The sequence below is a fragment of the Carettochelys insculpta genome, chromosome 3 (assembly GCF_033958435.1).
Source record: "Carettochelys insculpta isolate YL-2023 chromosome 3, ASM3395843v1, whole genome shotgun sequence".
Classification (NCBI taxonomy): Eukaryota; Metazoa; Chordata; order Testudines; family Carettochelyidae; genus Carettochelys; species Carettochelys insculpta.
Window position 1 is genome coordinate 133,459,331 of NC_134139.1, and position 14,766 is coordinate 133,474,096.

Here is a 14,766-nt window from a genome sequence, read left to right on the forward strand (position 1 = left end):
GCACTGATCATCACTGTGGTTGGTAATCTCATCAGAGAAGCCAAGGATCAAATAGGTATGATGGCTGAACTCTTTTCTCCTTGCCAAGGGTAGTCCTTCCAGGGCGGGGTAGAGACATACTGGCTACATCTACACTTACGAAAAGCTTTGAAATGGCCATGCTAATGGCCAAATGGAAGAATACTAATGAGGTGCTGAAATGAATATTCAGTGCCTCATTAGCATGCCGCCAGTGGGGGCTCTTTGAAAGTGCCGCATTTCCCTTGCGCGGCTCGTCAATAGGCAAGTTCTTTTGGAAGGGACCCCACAGACTTTGAAATCCCCTTATTCTTGTCATCTGAAGTCTGTGGGGTCCTTTCCAAAAGGACCCCTGGGTAGATGAGCTGTGGGCGAGTGAAACAGGGCACTTTTGAAGTTCTGTGGAAGGCGGCATGCTAATGAGGCACTGAATACTCATTTCAGCGCCTCATTAGTATTATTCCATCTGGCCATTAGCATGGCCATTTCAAAGTGTTTTGTAAGTGTAGACATGACCACTGATAAATAAATAGGAAAACGTGCACTGCTGGGTCTGTGCTGTACCTGTTCATGTCCCCAGAAGGCCTTATTTTCCAGGGTCAGCCTGGCACTTTTCAGAAGCTCTAAATTGTCTCCTCACCACTGTGGGATGGTGTATGTTACTTCTGAAGTTTCTACCATATGAACTCAGTGACAATGAGGGGAGATCTTTACTTTTATATATAGAGGGAGCTGACCACTATAATACCATAGCAGCATTCTGGGGACGAAATAGCCTGATTGCTAAAGAGAAATATACGCAAGGGATCAGGAAGAGAAGTAGTTATATAGGCTGAAGCTGGAGTTGGTTCCTCTAGGTCGGGGTGGAGGTTGGTATGTGATCAGAATGGGAATATCTGCACTGTCACTGCCTGTGCTATATGTAAACCCTAAATAAGGCAAAGGTTTCTGTTTCGACAACTGTCGTCCAAGCACCTTTTACTAGCTCCACACAAAAATACCTGCCCTTCTGCTGCAATGCCCTTCTGTTTCATTTCTCTGAGAATTCAGGCTGCCAGGAAGGTGCAGTGCACAATTGCTCTTGTCCCTCCATTTCTGGAAGTTCTCTGAATCTGAAAGAACACTCTCGCCCTGGGGACATATATACTGAAATGGGATCCTTGTCTTCTCCTATACCTATCTCTTTTTATTCTTTTGCTACTATCCTCAGCTTTAATTTGATGGTGAATGAACATGATGCATGTAGATGATCAACATTTCTTCTTGATCACTTTTTTTCTTAATCTGATTATGCTGTATGGGCATGGTTTAGATTAGAAGTTCTACCTGCAGGGCTGGCTGGTAGTGCCCTGTTTGTTACTACAGCTTTGGGCTGGTCATTTACTAATCTGAGACAAATGCGTGTAGTAACCTATTTGTCCACAAAGATGTGCACTCACCAGGCATTGTGATTGCCCCTAAGTTTTGTGTACCTCATTTTAAAATAATAAAAAGAAAACAAACAAACAAAAAACCCCCCACGCAAACTAGTCCATGAATCTGTATTGCTAATCAAATATGAGCAATGACATTGAGCCAGTGATAGATTGCGGTAAATTTATTAAATATCATTGTACCCAATGAAGGGAATTCATAGCGGCAAGGACAGTGCTTGTACATCCACAGCAAAAGGTAGGATCTGCTGTATTTCATTTTAGTGGAAAACATACTTTATTCATTACTATTGATCTGTCTTCTAGTAGGCTGCCAGCCAGTGAAAAACTTCCAGTGCTGAAATAATGTACCTCAAACCCATGTGCTAAGCATGGACCCGCAGCAATACTATTCTTTTAATTTTTATATACATGTTTGTGTGCAGTACTCAACACTGTAGAATCTGCTACAGTGCAGGCACTGGCCTACAGCATTCTAGCAAAATAACATTAATTGTGTTGGGTATCTGGACACTCTGAACTTTTTCAGTGATTGAAGCAAAATAGGCATTAAACATCTCAGCTTTCTTTATGTTAACTGGATATTAGTTCTCTTTCTCTGCTAGGAACAGGACTTACACTTTTCTTCATTTTTCTCTCACCTCTAGGCTGTGGCCACACTTGCCCCCTCCTTTCAGAGGGAGCATGGTAATGAGGCACTTGGCAGATGCTAATGAGGCACTCCATGGATATACAGTGCCTCATTAGCATAATGATGGCCATGTGCGCTTCAAAATTGCTGCTTTCAAAACCCACGGTGCCCCTGTAGCTGGGGGCCTTTCAAAATGACCCTGATTTCGAAAACCCCTTCTTCCCAAAATCAAATGTATAGACAGGGAATAGCGCCTATTGTGAAATAAGCTATAGAGCATCCTATGGCTCTGTTTTGAAATATGCTGTACTGTGTGTGGATACCCTACTTTGAAATAGCTGAGCGCTATTTTGAAATGCATTTTGTGTGTAGCTCCACTTTTTCAGAATAAACGGTTCTGGAGTAGCTTATTCAGGAACAGCACTGCTTGTATAGACCTCAAAAAAGTCTGTGGCTGTTGTGTAACCACTGACATTTTAAATTAGGGACTTCCATAGCCATGAAACACAAGATATGTAACATTCAGTGGGGCCAGGATTTCACCACAAAAATGATTGTCTGAAAAGAATCTGCAAAATCTTCATGTACTCTTGCTGTGAACTTACATAGGTGAACCTACAAAAGAAGTCATTCCTATGACTGCACACTGGCACATCTCATTCAGAATTAGCTTGGAGTAAGGGTGGGTCCATCAGCAGGAGGGAATGAACCTGTGACCTCAGAAGGACTAAAGCCATATGCTCTACCACACGAGCTAAAATCTAGCAGGCCCTCAGTAGAGCAGAGACTTTACTCTCCCTTCCAGGTGCCACTGGGGTTTTATGTTTATAAATGACACATTTCTTCATCCACGGCAGGAGATGCCATCAGGGTAGAGGCCCGTCTAGCACACCCCTTGGGAAGAATTTAAACACCCCCACAGAAACAAACAAAGAACTCCTCGCCTTGCTGCCGGTTATAGCGGGCGGACGCAACTGGAAGGTCTTTCCAGCTGTTTTCGTCCAACCCAAGGCAGGGTAGCGGGCAGGCCGGCTTGTTTACCAGATATAAGGCAACACACAATGGTTGATGTCTGTCTTCTCAAGCTGAAGCCCAGCCCCGTGACGTGGCTGGGGCTATCTGTGTAATACGACTGTGTACCACCTGGGGGGTGGGGGAGGCAGGGAAATTAGCTCAGAATAAAAACTGCCGCTTCCCTTGGGAGAGGAAATCTCTTTCCACCCCCGCCATTAACCGGGCTCCGCCCCCAATGCCGGCACCTCCCTTTAGCTCGGGCTGCGCCTTGCCCTTCACCAGCCATCGCTGCTGGGGACCCGGGCTGCCTTCCGGAGGAGGGGCAGAGAGAGGCCGGGGACAGGCGTGGGGGTGAATTTCGGGCCGGGGATCGGCCTGTCCTGGGAGCAATGACATCACCCCGCCTCCTCGGGCCGAAGAGACAAAGGCGAGAGGCAGCTGCAGAAGGCTGCGGCTGCGGCTGCGGCAGCAGCGCTCACCGGGGGGCCCCAGCGCCGCTGCTCCATTGTCGCTGAGCCGAGCCCGCTGCCCGAGCCGCGCCCGTCCATGTGGCCGGCTCCCGCTGGCGGCGCGGGCAAGGGGGCGGCGGGTAGCGCGCAGCATGCACTGGGGGCTCGGGTTTGCCTCGTCCAGGTCGTGCGTGGTTGAGCTGAGCCGGAATCAGAGCCTCCCCCTCGGCTGGGGCACGGCATCCGAGGAGCCCTTTGCCTTTTATGGGGACATCATCGCGTTCCCGGTGCAGGAGTACGGTGGGATCATGTCAGGGCTGGGCACTGTGTCGTGGTGGAAGAAAACCCTTTATCTGACCGGGGGAGCCCTGCTCGCTGCAGCTGCGTATCTGCTCCATGAGCTCCTGGCAATTAGGTGAGAGGCCGGGAGCGAGCGCGGGGAGGGTTGGACTAGCAGCTGGAAGGGGACTAGGAAGGATAAGCCAATGCTACCCTGGTGGAAATGCCTCGGGCTCGACCTTCACCCCTTGAGAAACCGACCTAATGACCATGAGCCAGGCAGAAATCGGGAGTCTCTCTGTGATTGTTTAAGGGGCGTTTCAGAGCTTCACATCTGCAGGGATTAGTGTCACACCAGTAGATCCAGAATTCTTATAACCCAGGCATCATAGGTACTCAGGGACACAGTCACAGGGCTCTTTTCAAAGATGGTTTTGGCCTTTTCTATAATCATCTGACTCTTCTGGCCTGTGTTTTAAGGACAGGGATTCAGAAGGGGCTTTAATACAAGAACTACCTTACCCTGGGCCCACGTTAGTTTTAGACATTGCCATTCTAGCTACTTTGCAAAAACATTTTAATAAAGTTTCATGCATTAAACCATCTTCACCCCGAATGCCTGTATGCTTAAATAAGACCATTCTGCAGAATAAAACAGCACCAAGTTAAATCTACTGGTCAGTGCTTTTCTTGCTTTGCTCAGAAATCAAATATGAAAATGAACATTTAAAATGATTCAGCATAGACCAGTTACGCAAGATCTTTTGAAAATAAGAAGGAGCTGCGGTTGTTTTCAATGTAATACTGTGTCTGGTTGTGATACCTAGCTTCAAAATGGTGTGAGCAGTTGGGAGCATGAGAGCAGGAGTAGATACAGGGATGTGTTTGTCATAGACTGAGATCTGAGGTAAACAGTTGCATATGGTGCTGCAGTTTGTTTACAGGGATGGTAAGTCATTTCAGAAAATGGTGGCTTTAACTACCGATTTCCCAAGGTTGTACTTGGAAATATAATATTCACAACTGAGATGCTATATAACTAGTATGCTCTTGTTCTCACTGATTATTTCAATCTCAGGATATTTTATATACCTATAACATAGAAGTATGGTGGAGACAGCACAAAAATTGAATATAGATGAATTTCAGACCACTCTGGGCTGTAGCCTGCATATCTTACACAGATAAGCCTCTCACTGATTTCAGTGAGGACTGCATAATTGGGCCATAGATGATGACTATGAGATTCCTTGCACAAGACAGCCATTTGTGTAATATAAACAATGGCAAAATACAGAAGTTATTTCTGGATGCAACATTTACAGAGGAATAAAGGATCAAAGTGGTCCTGTGCAAAATGGTCTGCCATGCACAACATAAGGTAAACAAAGATGACATTGCCACTGATAACCTTTTTTATAACTGTAGCACTGAGAGAAATGCTTGCCTTATGTACTTCATGCACTTATTTTCATTCAGCAGCATAGTTCTTGGAACATACTTGAATTCAGGGGAGTTTTTATAATTTAAATTTCATAGATTATCTTGCCTCTAGCCTGAGAGGAGATTTACAGACTGAATTTACTTCATGTAGCCATATTTTGAAGTAAGTATTTCCAGAGAAATATGTAGGTGTGATTTATGAGTGCAGTTCTTACGTGCCATGTGCACAGGCTACTAGTAATATTTAATCTGTATTTTAATGTTTCAATATGTACTATACATAAAGGGAGGTTATAATGCATTCAGTAATCTAAAATAAGATATTTTAAAAAGTGTCAAATTTGGCAGTCAAATTGCGATTGCTACTGGCCAAATTTTAAAAGTTAACAAACTAATGCTCTTTTAGGCCAGTCTACACCATCTCTGTTGTCAGTTCAGAACTTGTTTTTGAGAGCTTAAAATCATCAGCGTCATGCTAACCAAAACTGCACAGTCTGCTGTCTGTGATATGCTATAAAGATTATATTTACTCTTCATCTTTCATAGACAATATATTCCAAATGCTTCAGACTGAAACTATTCAACACAATGAATTGTATCAAGATAGCATGTCATGAGTCAGTTATGACCTGGATTCATGAAGATGGTTATTTCTAAAGTCTTAAAGAACTACTAGGCACTTCACTCTCTTTAACATATGAAAATCTCCCTTAATGTCAGTAACCAAAAGCAGTTACGATAAGAGAAATTTGTTGGCTTGGGCAAAAAAATAACAGTTATGTTGTGAGATGTCAACAGAGATGAAGAGCGGATGAGAGGGATGGGTATTAAACAGTGCTTGAGACAGCAGGAGCATTAGAGGAGAAGACTCCTGACACTATCGGTTGCGAATTTGTGTGAAGGCACAGACAAGAGGCCACTCCGAGACAAGTGCCAGAAGTACAGGAGTGTGTGGTAAGAGGCATTGGGCCTTCTTACTCTTTTGGTTTTGCACAGTTATAAAACTGGAATGCTATTTCAATGACTTTGATCGATCTCCTGGAGCGTGGGTTAAATTCTGCTCTGGGTTACACTGGTGTAAATCCTTTGGAATCCTCTTGGTTTACCACAGTGTAACTTAAAACAGGAGTTTGTCCCCGCAAGTGCAGGAGGTAGATCGGAGCAGGTCCAGGGTGAGCTCTGAGAATAATGAGTGGGGCATTTTGAACTGGATCCTAAAATGAACAAAGAGCTGTGGAGTTGTTTGACAAGTGTGACGTTGCCATTTGTATGTGGGAGAAAAGAGGCAGCAATCTTCTGCATATGCGGGAACTTGCAGAATAAGGATTTTGAGAGACCATAGAGATGAGAGTTGAAATAACTGAGGCAAGAGGGAACGAAGACTTGAGGAGAGTGGACTTAAGGCACTGATGTATTTGGGCAATCAAGTGCAGAGGCGAGTGCACGTGTACAACAGGAAGTGAAACCAGGAATGGAGAAGAAGGCCAAGAGCAATGAAAAGTTTACAGACTGTGGAGGTGAATGGCATTTCTGAGTTTGGACGTGGAGATCAGAGAGGTGTTATTAGGCTTGAGTTGCTTGTGTTCCTCAAGAGGATCAACCTCTGTGTTTTTAAGGCCCTTAACTGGAGGAAGTAGAGTTGCAGGTCCTGATTTTTCCATTGCCTTGTACCTTGTGTTGTCATTTATAACTGAAGAGTGGCTGCACAACCCTACCACAGCCAAGTCAGGGCATTTTACATTTACTTTGTCTAGTGGGTCTGTGAAGTTTAGACTGAAAACAGAATTCAACCGTATAACAGACAATAGATTTCCAAAAGTGTCTGCACCTCCATTTGAAATATCTAAGGGGCCTGCACCTCCCTACCTCCCTGTGATTTTTTTTTTTAGGGGGGGAATCACAAATGAAAAAGGTGGTGAACCACTGCCTTAGTCCACACTGCCTTGGGTGTTACTTTAGTGCATACTAGCGTTCTGCATATGAACTGACTTGTGTGGACCCTCCTGACATGCACTAAAAGTTCTCTAGTGCATGTTAATGTAGTCCCTTTTCAAACAGAAAAAGTGTATTACCATGAACAAGGGAACTTTTGGTGCATACCAGTTAGTATGCAACACAATGGTTCATATTAAAGTTCACACACTAGTTGTGGTGGACTAAGGCCTCATGTAGACAGGCCTTAGGTGACTACAGGAGGCACAAAGCAGGAGAAATTCAGGTGTCATAGCTTATTTATTTAATGTATGTGCCTAGCCTTGTTAGTTCGGGTTTGCAAGATTTTTTCAGATCTTGCCAACACAGAATTAACTAAGCTTCCTGCCTGAACTCTGCCCCTGCAATGTGAGTGCTTTTTAGTGATTTCAAACTTGATGAATAAAAAATTACAATAACCCATTAAAGGTAGGACAAAATATTTTGCCTCAGCCATTCTCTCTCTGTGATGCATTTAATATATTGATGTATGGCACATGCTGTAGTCTGGGTTTCTTTTAATTCTGTTTTGTCTTTGGCAGGAAAGAACAAGAGGTTGATTCCAAAGATGCTATTATACTGCATCAATTTTCAAGACCTAACAATGGCGTTCCCAGTTTATCTCCTTTTTGTTTGAAAATGGAAACTTATTTAAGGATGGCTGATTTACCCTACCAGGTAACTTGACTGTACTGTTTCCCGTTACACTGTGGTAACCTGTAGCCCCGCATGAACTTTGCAATGGAAGTATCTATCTTATTGAAGAGAATTCTACATCTAAGTAGATAGCTAGCAACACCCTTATTGCTGTGGTGAAGTTTAGGTTTATGATTTCTAAGGTAGGCCTAGCATAAACTGGATGGTCTAAACATTCATGTTTTATTCCAGAGTTCCTTGCTTGGTGGCAATTGAAAATTTAATTTGTGGGGAAGGTTGAACTTTTTGAAGTAGTTTGGGGTTCATACAATGCCATATGTTCTGGGGTTTCTCTAAAATTCAATATTGGTTAGTTTTATTTGGCCTACCAAAGTCTGCTATGTTAAATAGATCAAAATTGTTGCAATCTTTTTCTTTCCTTTTGAAACCATCTGTTTTACTCTCTCCCTGCCGAATAGTGACAAATCTCTGAGTTGGCCTTTCATTGCAGACACTGCCCTTCTAGCTGAGGAGGACAGAGTTGCTTGCAGAGCCCTTTCTTAATTGGGAATGGGTTGCTGTTGAGACGCTGTCTTTCTTCAGGGAAAGAATCCCAAAGTAGACCAGGGATTGAGAGACAGGAGGCTGGAAAATGTGTTCTGATTCTCCCATCTGGAAGAATCAAGAGCCAGCCACTAGGCAATTGGGTAAGCTCGTGCTCCAATGTCACAGTTTTAACAGACCTGTTTGACAAACGTGTATATTATAACATGTAGCTCTCTGTGAGTCAGGGGACTCTGTGTTTTTAATGCACTGTGTAAATTTAAAGTGAGCTGTGTGAATGCTTAATAGATATGAGGAGAAGACATGATGATCCAATGTGGTATAAATGGTTGTTTCATTGGCACACATTTGGGATGACTACATTATTCACAAGCCGGGGAGGCATGAGTAACTTGTGTGGTCATCTTAGATGGGTTCCAGTAACACTTTTATGTTATGCTGTAATACTGTTATAGGAAGTATTTTGCTTATGCTGTGTGGCTTACAAGAATTTTTTTTTGGAAAAGTTTCTGAGAGTGTTTTTACTTTTATTGTTGCAAATGCCCACCCTCAATAAAACTAAGCTGCTTTACTGCTGTGAATCCATGTGTATGGACACGTGAGGGAAAGAAAAGTGATAACACAGATACCACATTGCCCTTTAAGAGCATTTAAAAGAATTTTTCTGAAAGTCACATCTGGTCCATAATTTTACGATTTCCAAGCACTAGAAGTAAGCACAAGTATTGTATAGGAGAGAGGAATTTCCAGGCTGCCCAATGACATACACCTCCTAATTCCAGCTGGCACAGCTCACAAGGTAGAGCACTTTTAACATGTCACAGGTGCAGGAGCAGCTTTTGCACACACAGGACATCTCATCAATTTGGGGATGAAATTGCTGTTTGCAGGGACAAACATATATGCTTCTGCCATTGGGTGGTTAAGCAGGTTTGGAATGATTAAAATAGCTCCAGGGAAGGCAGAATATGGGGCAGAAGGAAGGTGAGGCTGACAAAATTGTAACATTAAAGCAGCTTATGCCATACATATCCCATAGAACTGGAAGAGACCTCAAGACATCATTGAATCCAGTCCCCGGCCCTCTTGGCAGGACCAACCACCGTCCCTGACAGACTTTTTTTTTTAAAAAAAAACTTGCCCCAGACTCCTAAATCACCTCCTGAAGGTTGAAGTTACAGAGCTGGGTTTATAAGGCCAGTGCTCAAACCAGTGCACTGTCTTGGTACTCTATGGCTAAAGGCATATTACTTATCATGTATCTGATACACCCCCCCATCCCCAGCATGTCGATGATATTTTGGATGATAGATGGTGTATTTAGTAACATATGTACACAGGTACATCCCTTTTAGGAATGTATGTATTGGGGCTCTCTCAGTCTTCGGAGGTGTCTGTCTGGCAGGAGGCATCAGTGGTCCTGGCAGCAGTGTGCAATGAATGCCGGTGGTGACCACTTACTGTGGAACTACCAAGTGGGGTGGTTCAGAATGGGAACTGGCAGACTTGCCATCTGCATAGCGTGAGAGTAGATCCCAGTACCTATGGTACCCTGGCAGTGAATCCTTACCCAGTGGGAGTTCACCATGCACGCACTGAGCACAGGTATTATTACAACTGTCCATCCTCAGAGGACAACCACACACATGCTTCTAGGTGCCTTTTTGGCAGGAAACTATGTTGTGCTGCCCTCTTCCCCAGATCTGCCAGAGTTGTCTCCAGTACCCTCAACCAGCTGTAGGTTGCCCTCTCCTTACTCAGATTTTTGCGTGCAATTGGAAGGAAGCATGTGTTACAATCCTCTTTCCTTCGACCACACAGAGACTTTGCATGATCATATCTATTTGCCTACCACCACTTGGCATGTGAAGTACGCATAATGCTGTGCTTGTCTCAGCTTAGTCTTCTCCATTCCGCTCAGTTGGTTGCACCATGCATTTTGAGGGTATGTCTACACAGCCGTTAAACATCCATGGGCTGCCCCATGTGAACTGACTTGGGCTTGTAGGGATGGCAAATTGTATTGTAGGCATTTGGGTGTGGGCTGGAGCCCAGGCTCTGAGACCATTCCTCTTTGCAGGGTCCCAGGTCATATCAGCCTGAGCCCTAACCTCTGCATCACAGTTTTATATCTCTGCAGTCTGAGCCCTGCAAACCCAAGTCAGCAGACCTGGACCAGCTGTGGGTGTTTAACTGCTGTGTAAACATACCCTGAATCTCTCCTGTGGATTGTATATCTGGATCCTGCTGGAATAGATGTTACTGGAGGGGCTAGAGGGTACTTGAAAACCATAATAAACTTTTTAAAACTTTAATCAGTTGCTACAGTGAACCCCAAATTGCTTAACGTTTAATCAGTGGGGTAGAAGTCTATGGGACTGCACGGTGTTTAAAGGCAGAAACTTATCATAGGCAGACTGTTGACAAGAAGGGGGCAAGGATGGATCTTGTTGCTAAAATAAACATTGATTGGGCCCCAGAGGCACCTGCCTTGTGTTTCAGAATAGGCTGCTTGGGTCAGGTTCTGTGTAAATGTAGCTTCAGGGAGCTGTCCAGCAATCCCCTTGGCTGAAACGAGAGAAATCTGACTGCAGGTGTACACAGTTCTGTGGGGTTTGAGGATTAAGAGATTTTTTTTTGTCTTCCCATCCCCCCAGGTAATCTTTTATTCACAACAAAAGGAAGTTTCTTGTTTCAGAGCCTCCGTTTTTCAGTGTGCATTAAAACACTGTACTCTTTTTGGCCCCATAAGTATTGCAAAATCAGCAGTGCTGGAGGGACCCAGTTAAACCATGGCTATCTCCTGACGTGGTTTGTCATAGATACAGGGAAAACTGTGCCTTAGACCCCTTCTAGTACCTCTTGCATGCACCCAGTAAGTGCCAGGCCTGGCTCTCTGCCCCTTATTCTGGGTAGAAACAGGTAGTTCAACCACTCTAAATAGGGTCTCTGGCTGTGGCCCCCATTTCCCCACCGTACCACTAATCCATCAGGCCCAACTGCATTGGCACCTGGCCAGATGTGTCTTTCTGGGGACTCATGCCCAGCAAGTTGCTGAAAGTGACTCAGACACATCTTCAAAACAAAGCTGTGTTCATGCTTTCTCCCAAAAGTAGAAAAAATTTAGAGCAAAGGTGCAAACAACAAAAGGCCTTTATGCCTGCTTCTTAGTCTTTTCTTGCCAACTTTTGTAAGCTCCCCTTAGCCCAACAACTCCCCAACTCTGGTTGGAAGGAACAGCAGACACACACTCTCTCTTTCTCCTTGCTAGCTCTCACTGACACTTCCTGGGCAGTATCTGGCCACTGACTGGCCCAGGGTTTTCTAATATTTGGTACCCTCCATCTGATCCTAGATTTAGCCTTGGGAAGAAAAAAGACATTTTCAGCCCATATGGTAGGAGGTATTCTCCAATAAACAGCTTTCCCATTGCTTCCTCTAGGTCTCCTGTCTTGTCACTGTTTTACCTTTTCCTTCTTGGTTCCCTGAACAACATTTTTAGTCAAACTCCACTGTCAAGCAGCCCATCATTGACAAGCACAGAGAGGCACATATTATACTCATAAAAATAACACAGCTGTTTCTCAGTTTTTCTTTTTTCACCCCCTTTCTCCCCTTGCTGATGAGCCCCACGTAACCACGTTTCAGCTGCATTGATTAATCACGCTAACACTCTGGAGACCCTGTGAGATGGAACCTTCTTTTAAGCATGGTAGGAGATAATAGGATTTTTGCTGCTGACTTGAGTGGGAGGAAAATGAGGCCTGCATTGGGTGTTTTTGAAGATCTCTTTTTCTCTCCTAGGCTGACACTGTACCTTTGAGCTGAAGAATTAGTTCTGTATGGAAGCAACAGAGACTTTCTTTCTACCATCCTGCAAGGCATTTGGTGCTAGAGTGCATCTGTGGATAGCACCTAATAATATGGCTACACTTTGAGCTGGGTCATAATTCTCACCTGGAGGAGACATACCTGTGGTAGCTCTGATCAAACCAGAGTGCTAAAAATAGACTGTAGCTGTGGGATCATGAACATATGGAGAGATTAGCTGTCTGAGCACATACCCATCTCAGATGGCAGGGCAGCTTGCCCTTCCCATGGCTTGTACCGCCACAGCTACACTCTACTCCACTCTTTGGAACAGTGCTAGTGATTGTCTTCCCAAGCTGAGAATCACACCCTCAGCTCCAATTGTAGACACACTCCCAGAGAAAAATTGGTTACAGAAAATGGAATTAAACTGCCAGGGAACATTTAGAACTTCTTAGAAATGCCTGTGTGCTGGGCTATGGTACACAGTACAGTTTTGAATGGGCTCATTTGCAGCTCCCTGCAGCACAAATCTTAATGGTCACTGGAGAGTAATTATCTGGTGAATTTATCCAGTCTCCTCCTCCAACAAATAAATATACTAGGGAAGCAGAAGGTGACATGTACATATTAATTCTGGTAGCATTTCTTGCATTTAATATATATTGGCAGCTGGTACTGCCCATGTAATGTCTGTGCCTTGTGAGTGTATAGATCTTTAAAGCAAAATGTATCTCCCATTTCTACCCTTCCTTTCTCTTCCATCGGGATTGTGGTTCCTTTAATTCCACTAGAGGTGGTGAAGACGTTTCTTGGCCTGCCTGACTTCTGAAGCATTCCCGTGGTGCTTGAATTCCTTATCCATTTTTACTGATCACTGCCAATAAGTCACCATGCTGTGTTAATCAGATATGTTTGCTTGTTGAATATAACTGCTTTGTCAGTCCTTCTGTCCTGCCATGGATTGTGTACTCTTCCTAAGACATCCTGAGCTGTCCTGATTGTTCTGTTGATGTCTGTAAATATTGTTCCTCTTTCCTTCTTGGAGATGGCTGATATGACTCTGCTGGTGGTACTGTTATAGTACCATCACAAGAGCACTTGTGTGAAATCAGACCCCTGTAAAGAAATCACTAAGAGACTTTCTTCACCTTCAGTTAGCCTGCTTAAGGGAAGAGGGGAGAATGAAATTCATCCTTACTTCCAGCTCTGTCCTTCTCCGATTGTGACTGTGGCCTTAGTAGGTGGAAGAAGGGACAGCAGGAACTGTTTGTCTTATACTCCCTGTGTCAGATAGTGGCCAGGGAGGTGGGTAGATGAGGTGGAGCTCTGGTACCCCTCTGCAGGAGCTCTCTGGGTGCAGAGAAGGGAGTAAGCTTGTCTCAAAAAATGGAATAAGGGAATGTGTTCCCCCTTATTCAGGTGGGAGTGGTAGCGGAGGGATTGTGACCCTCAGATTGGCAGTTCATTCTCTACCTTCTCCAGTGACAGTGCAGCTGCATAAAGCTGAACTCTGACCCCCTCCAACTTGCAAAGTTACAATGTAGCCTGTTTTTTATGCCAGACATTGAACTTCGATGTTACTCTCTGTAAGGTTGTTTTGAAAAAACTGGTTTTCGGTAAAATAGAATATTCAAAATATATGGATTTTTTACATTTGACAAAGTATTAAGTCAACCAAAATGGTATATTTGTGTAAGATCTGTTAAGAAATAGTGTTTATCTTAAAAATAGATACATAACACTAACTGCTGCAATGGCAAACAATAGGCTTAATTCTTCCTGGCTATCACTCTAAAGGGACACCAGAATTTCTTGTCTTTCAGGTTTTAAATTCCATGTACACAAAATGAGCTTTTAATGGGGTTTTTAAATTGCATTGTACATTACAATTAAAGTTAGTATAAAAGGGAAGATTATTTTAATGTACCATGTGCCATTGTTTACAGCTGGACTGGCTCTTAAGTTAGAGTTTGACAAATGTTTGAGGACAATTAGAAGGAGCTTTAAAGATATCAAGGAATTTTGGCCTAAAAATATCTGTTTCAATTTTGTACAATGTAGGATTTTGTTAAGGGATGGAGGGCATCTTTAACTATCACAGGATAACAAAGAGAAGCCTTATATTCATTTTCTTGCTTAATCAAATTCTAAGGAAACCTAAAAAAGCCCCCTAAAACTACATTCAGTAGATTTTACCCATGCAATATGTCTGTCAGTTTTGATTCTGGAACCTTAACTTCTGCATTTCCTAAGTTTAAAATGTATAATCTTAATGTTGGGTTAACATAATTCTTTACACACCTATGCATATTATATAAAATAGACATACTTTTTCTGAATGCAAGCTACATTGATTTTAACTATTGCCATAAAGAAAATCATGAAAATATAATTTATGAAAGCTAACAAATACCCAACGTATCAGTGTTCTTGGCAATAAGGGAGAAAAACCTCTAATGGAACAGTCTGTATAGTGTTCAATAGCAATTAAACAAGTACTGTATAGCTATTTAGT

The 14,766-nt window shown here is 43.4% G+C and overlaps 1 protein-coding gene across 1 annotated transcript in view; it reads left to right on the plus strand.

Moving 5' to 3' along the window:
* The first annotated feature begins 3,439 nt into the window (after window positions 1-3,439).
* FAXC (failed axon connections homolog, metaxin like GST domain containing) overlaps window positions 3,440-14,766 on the plus strand; it is a 48,309-nt gene continuing 36,982 nt past the window's right edge. The window contains exons 1-2 of the mRNA XM_074988841.1: window positions 3,440-3,960; window positions 7,781-7,916. Coding sequence (XP_074844942.1) covers window positions 3,698-3,960; window positions 7,781-7,916 — 399 coding nt within the window. The 5' untranslated portion in view covers window positions 3,440-3,697. The remainder of the gene's footprint in view (window positions 3,961-7,780; window positions 7,917-14,766) is intronic.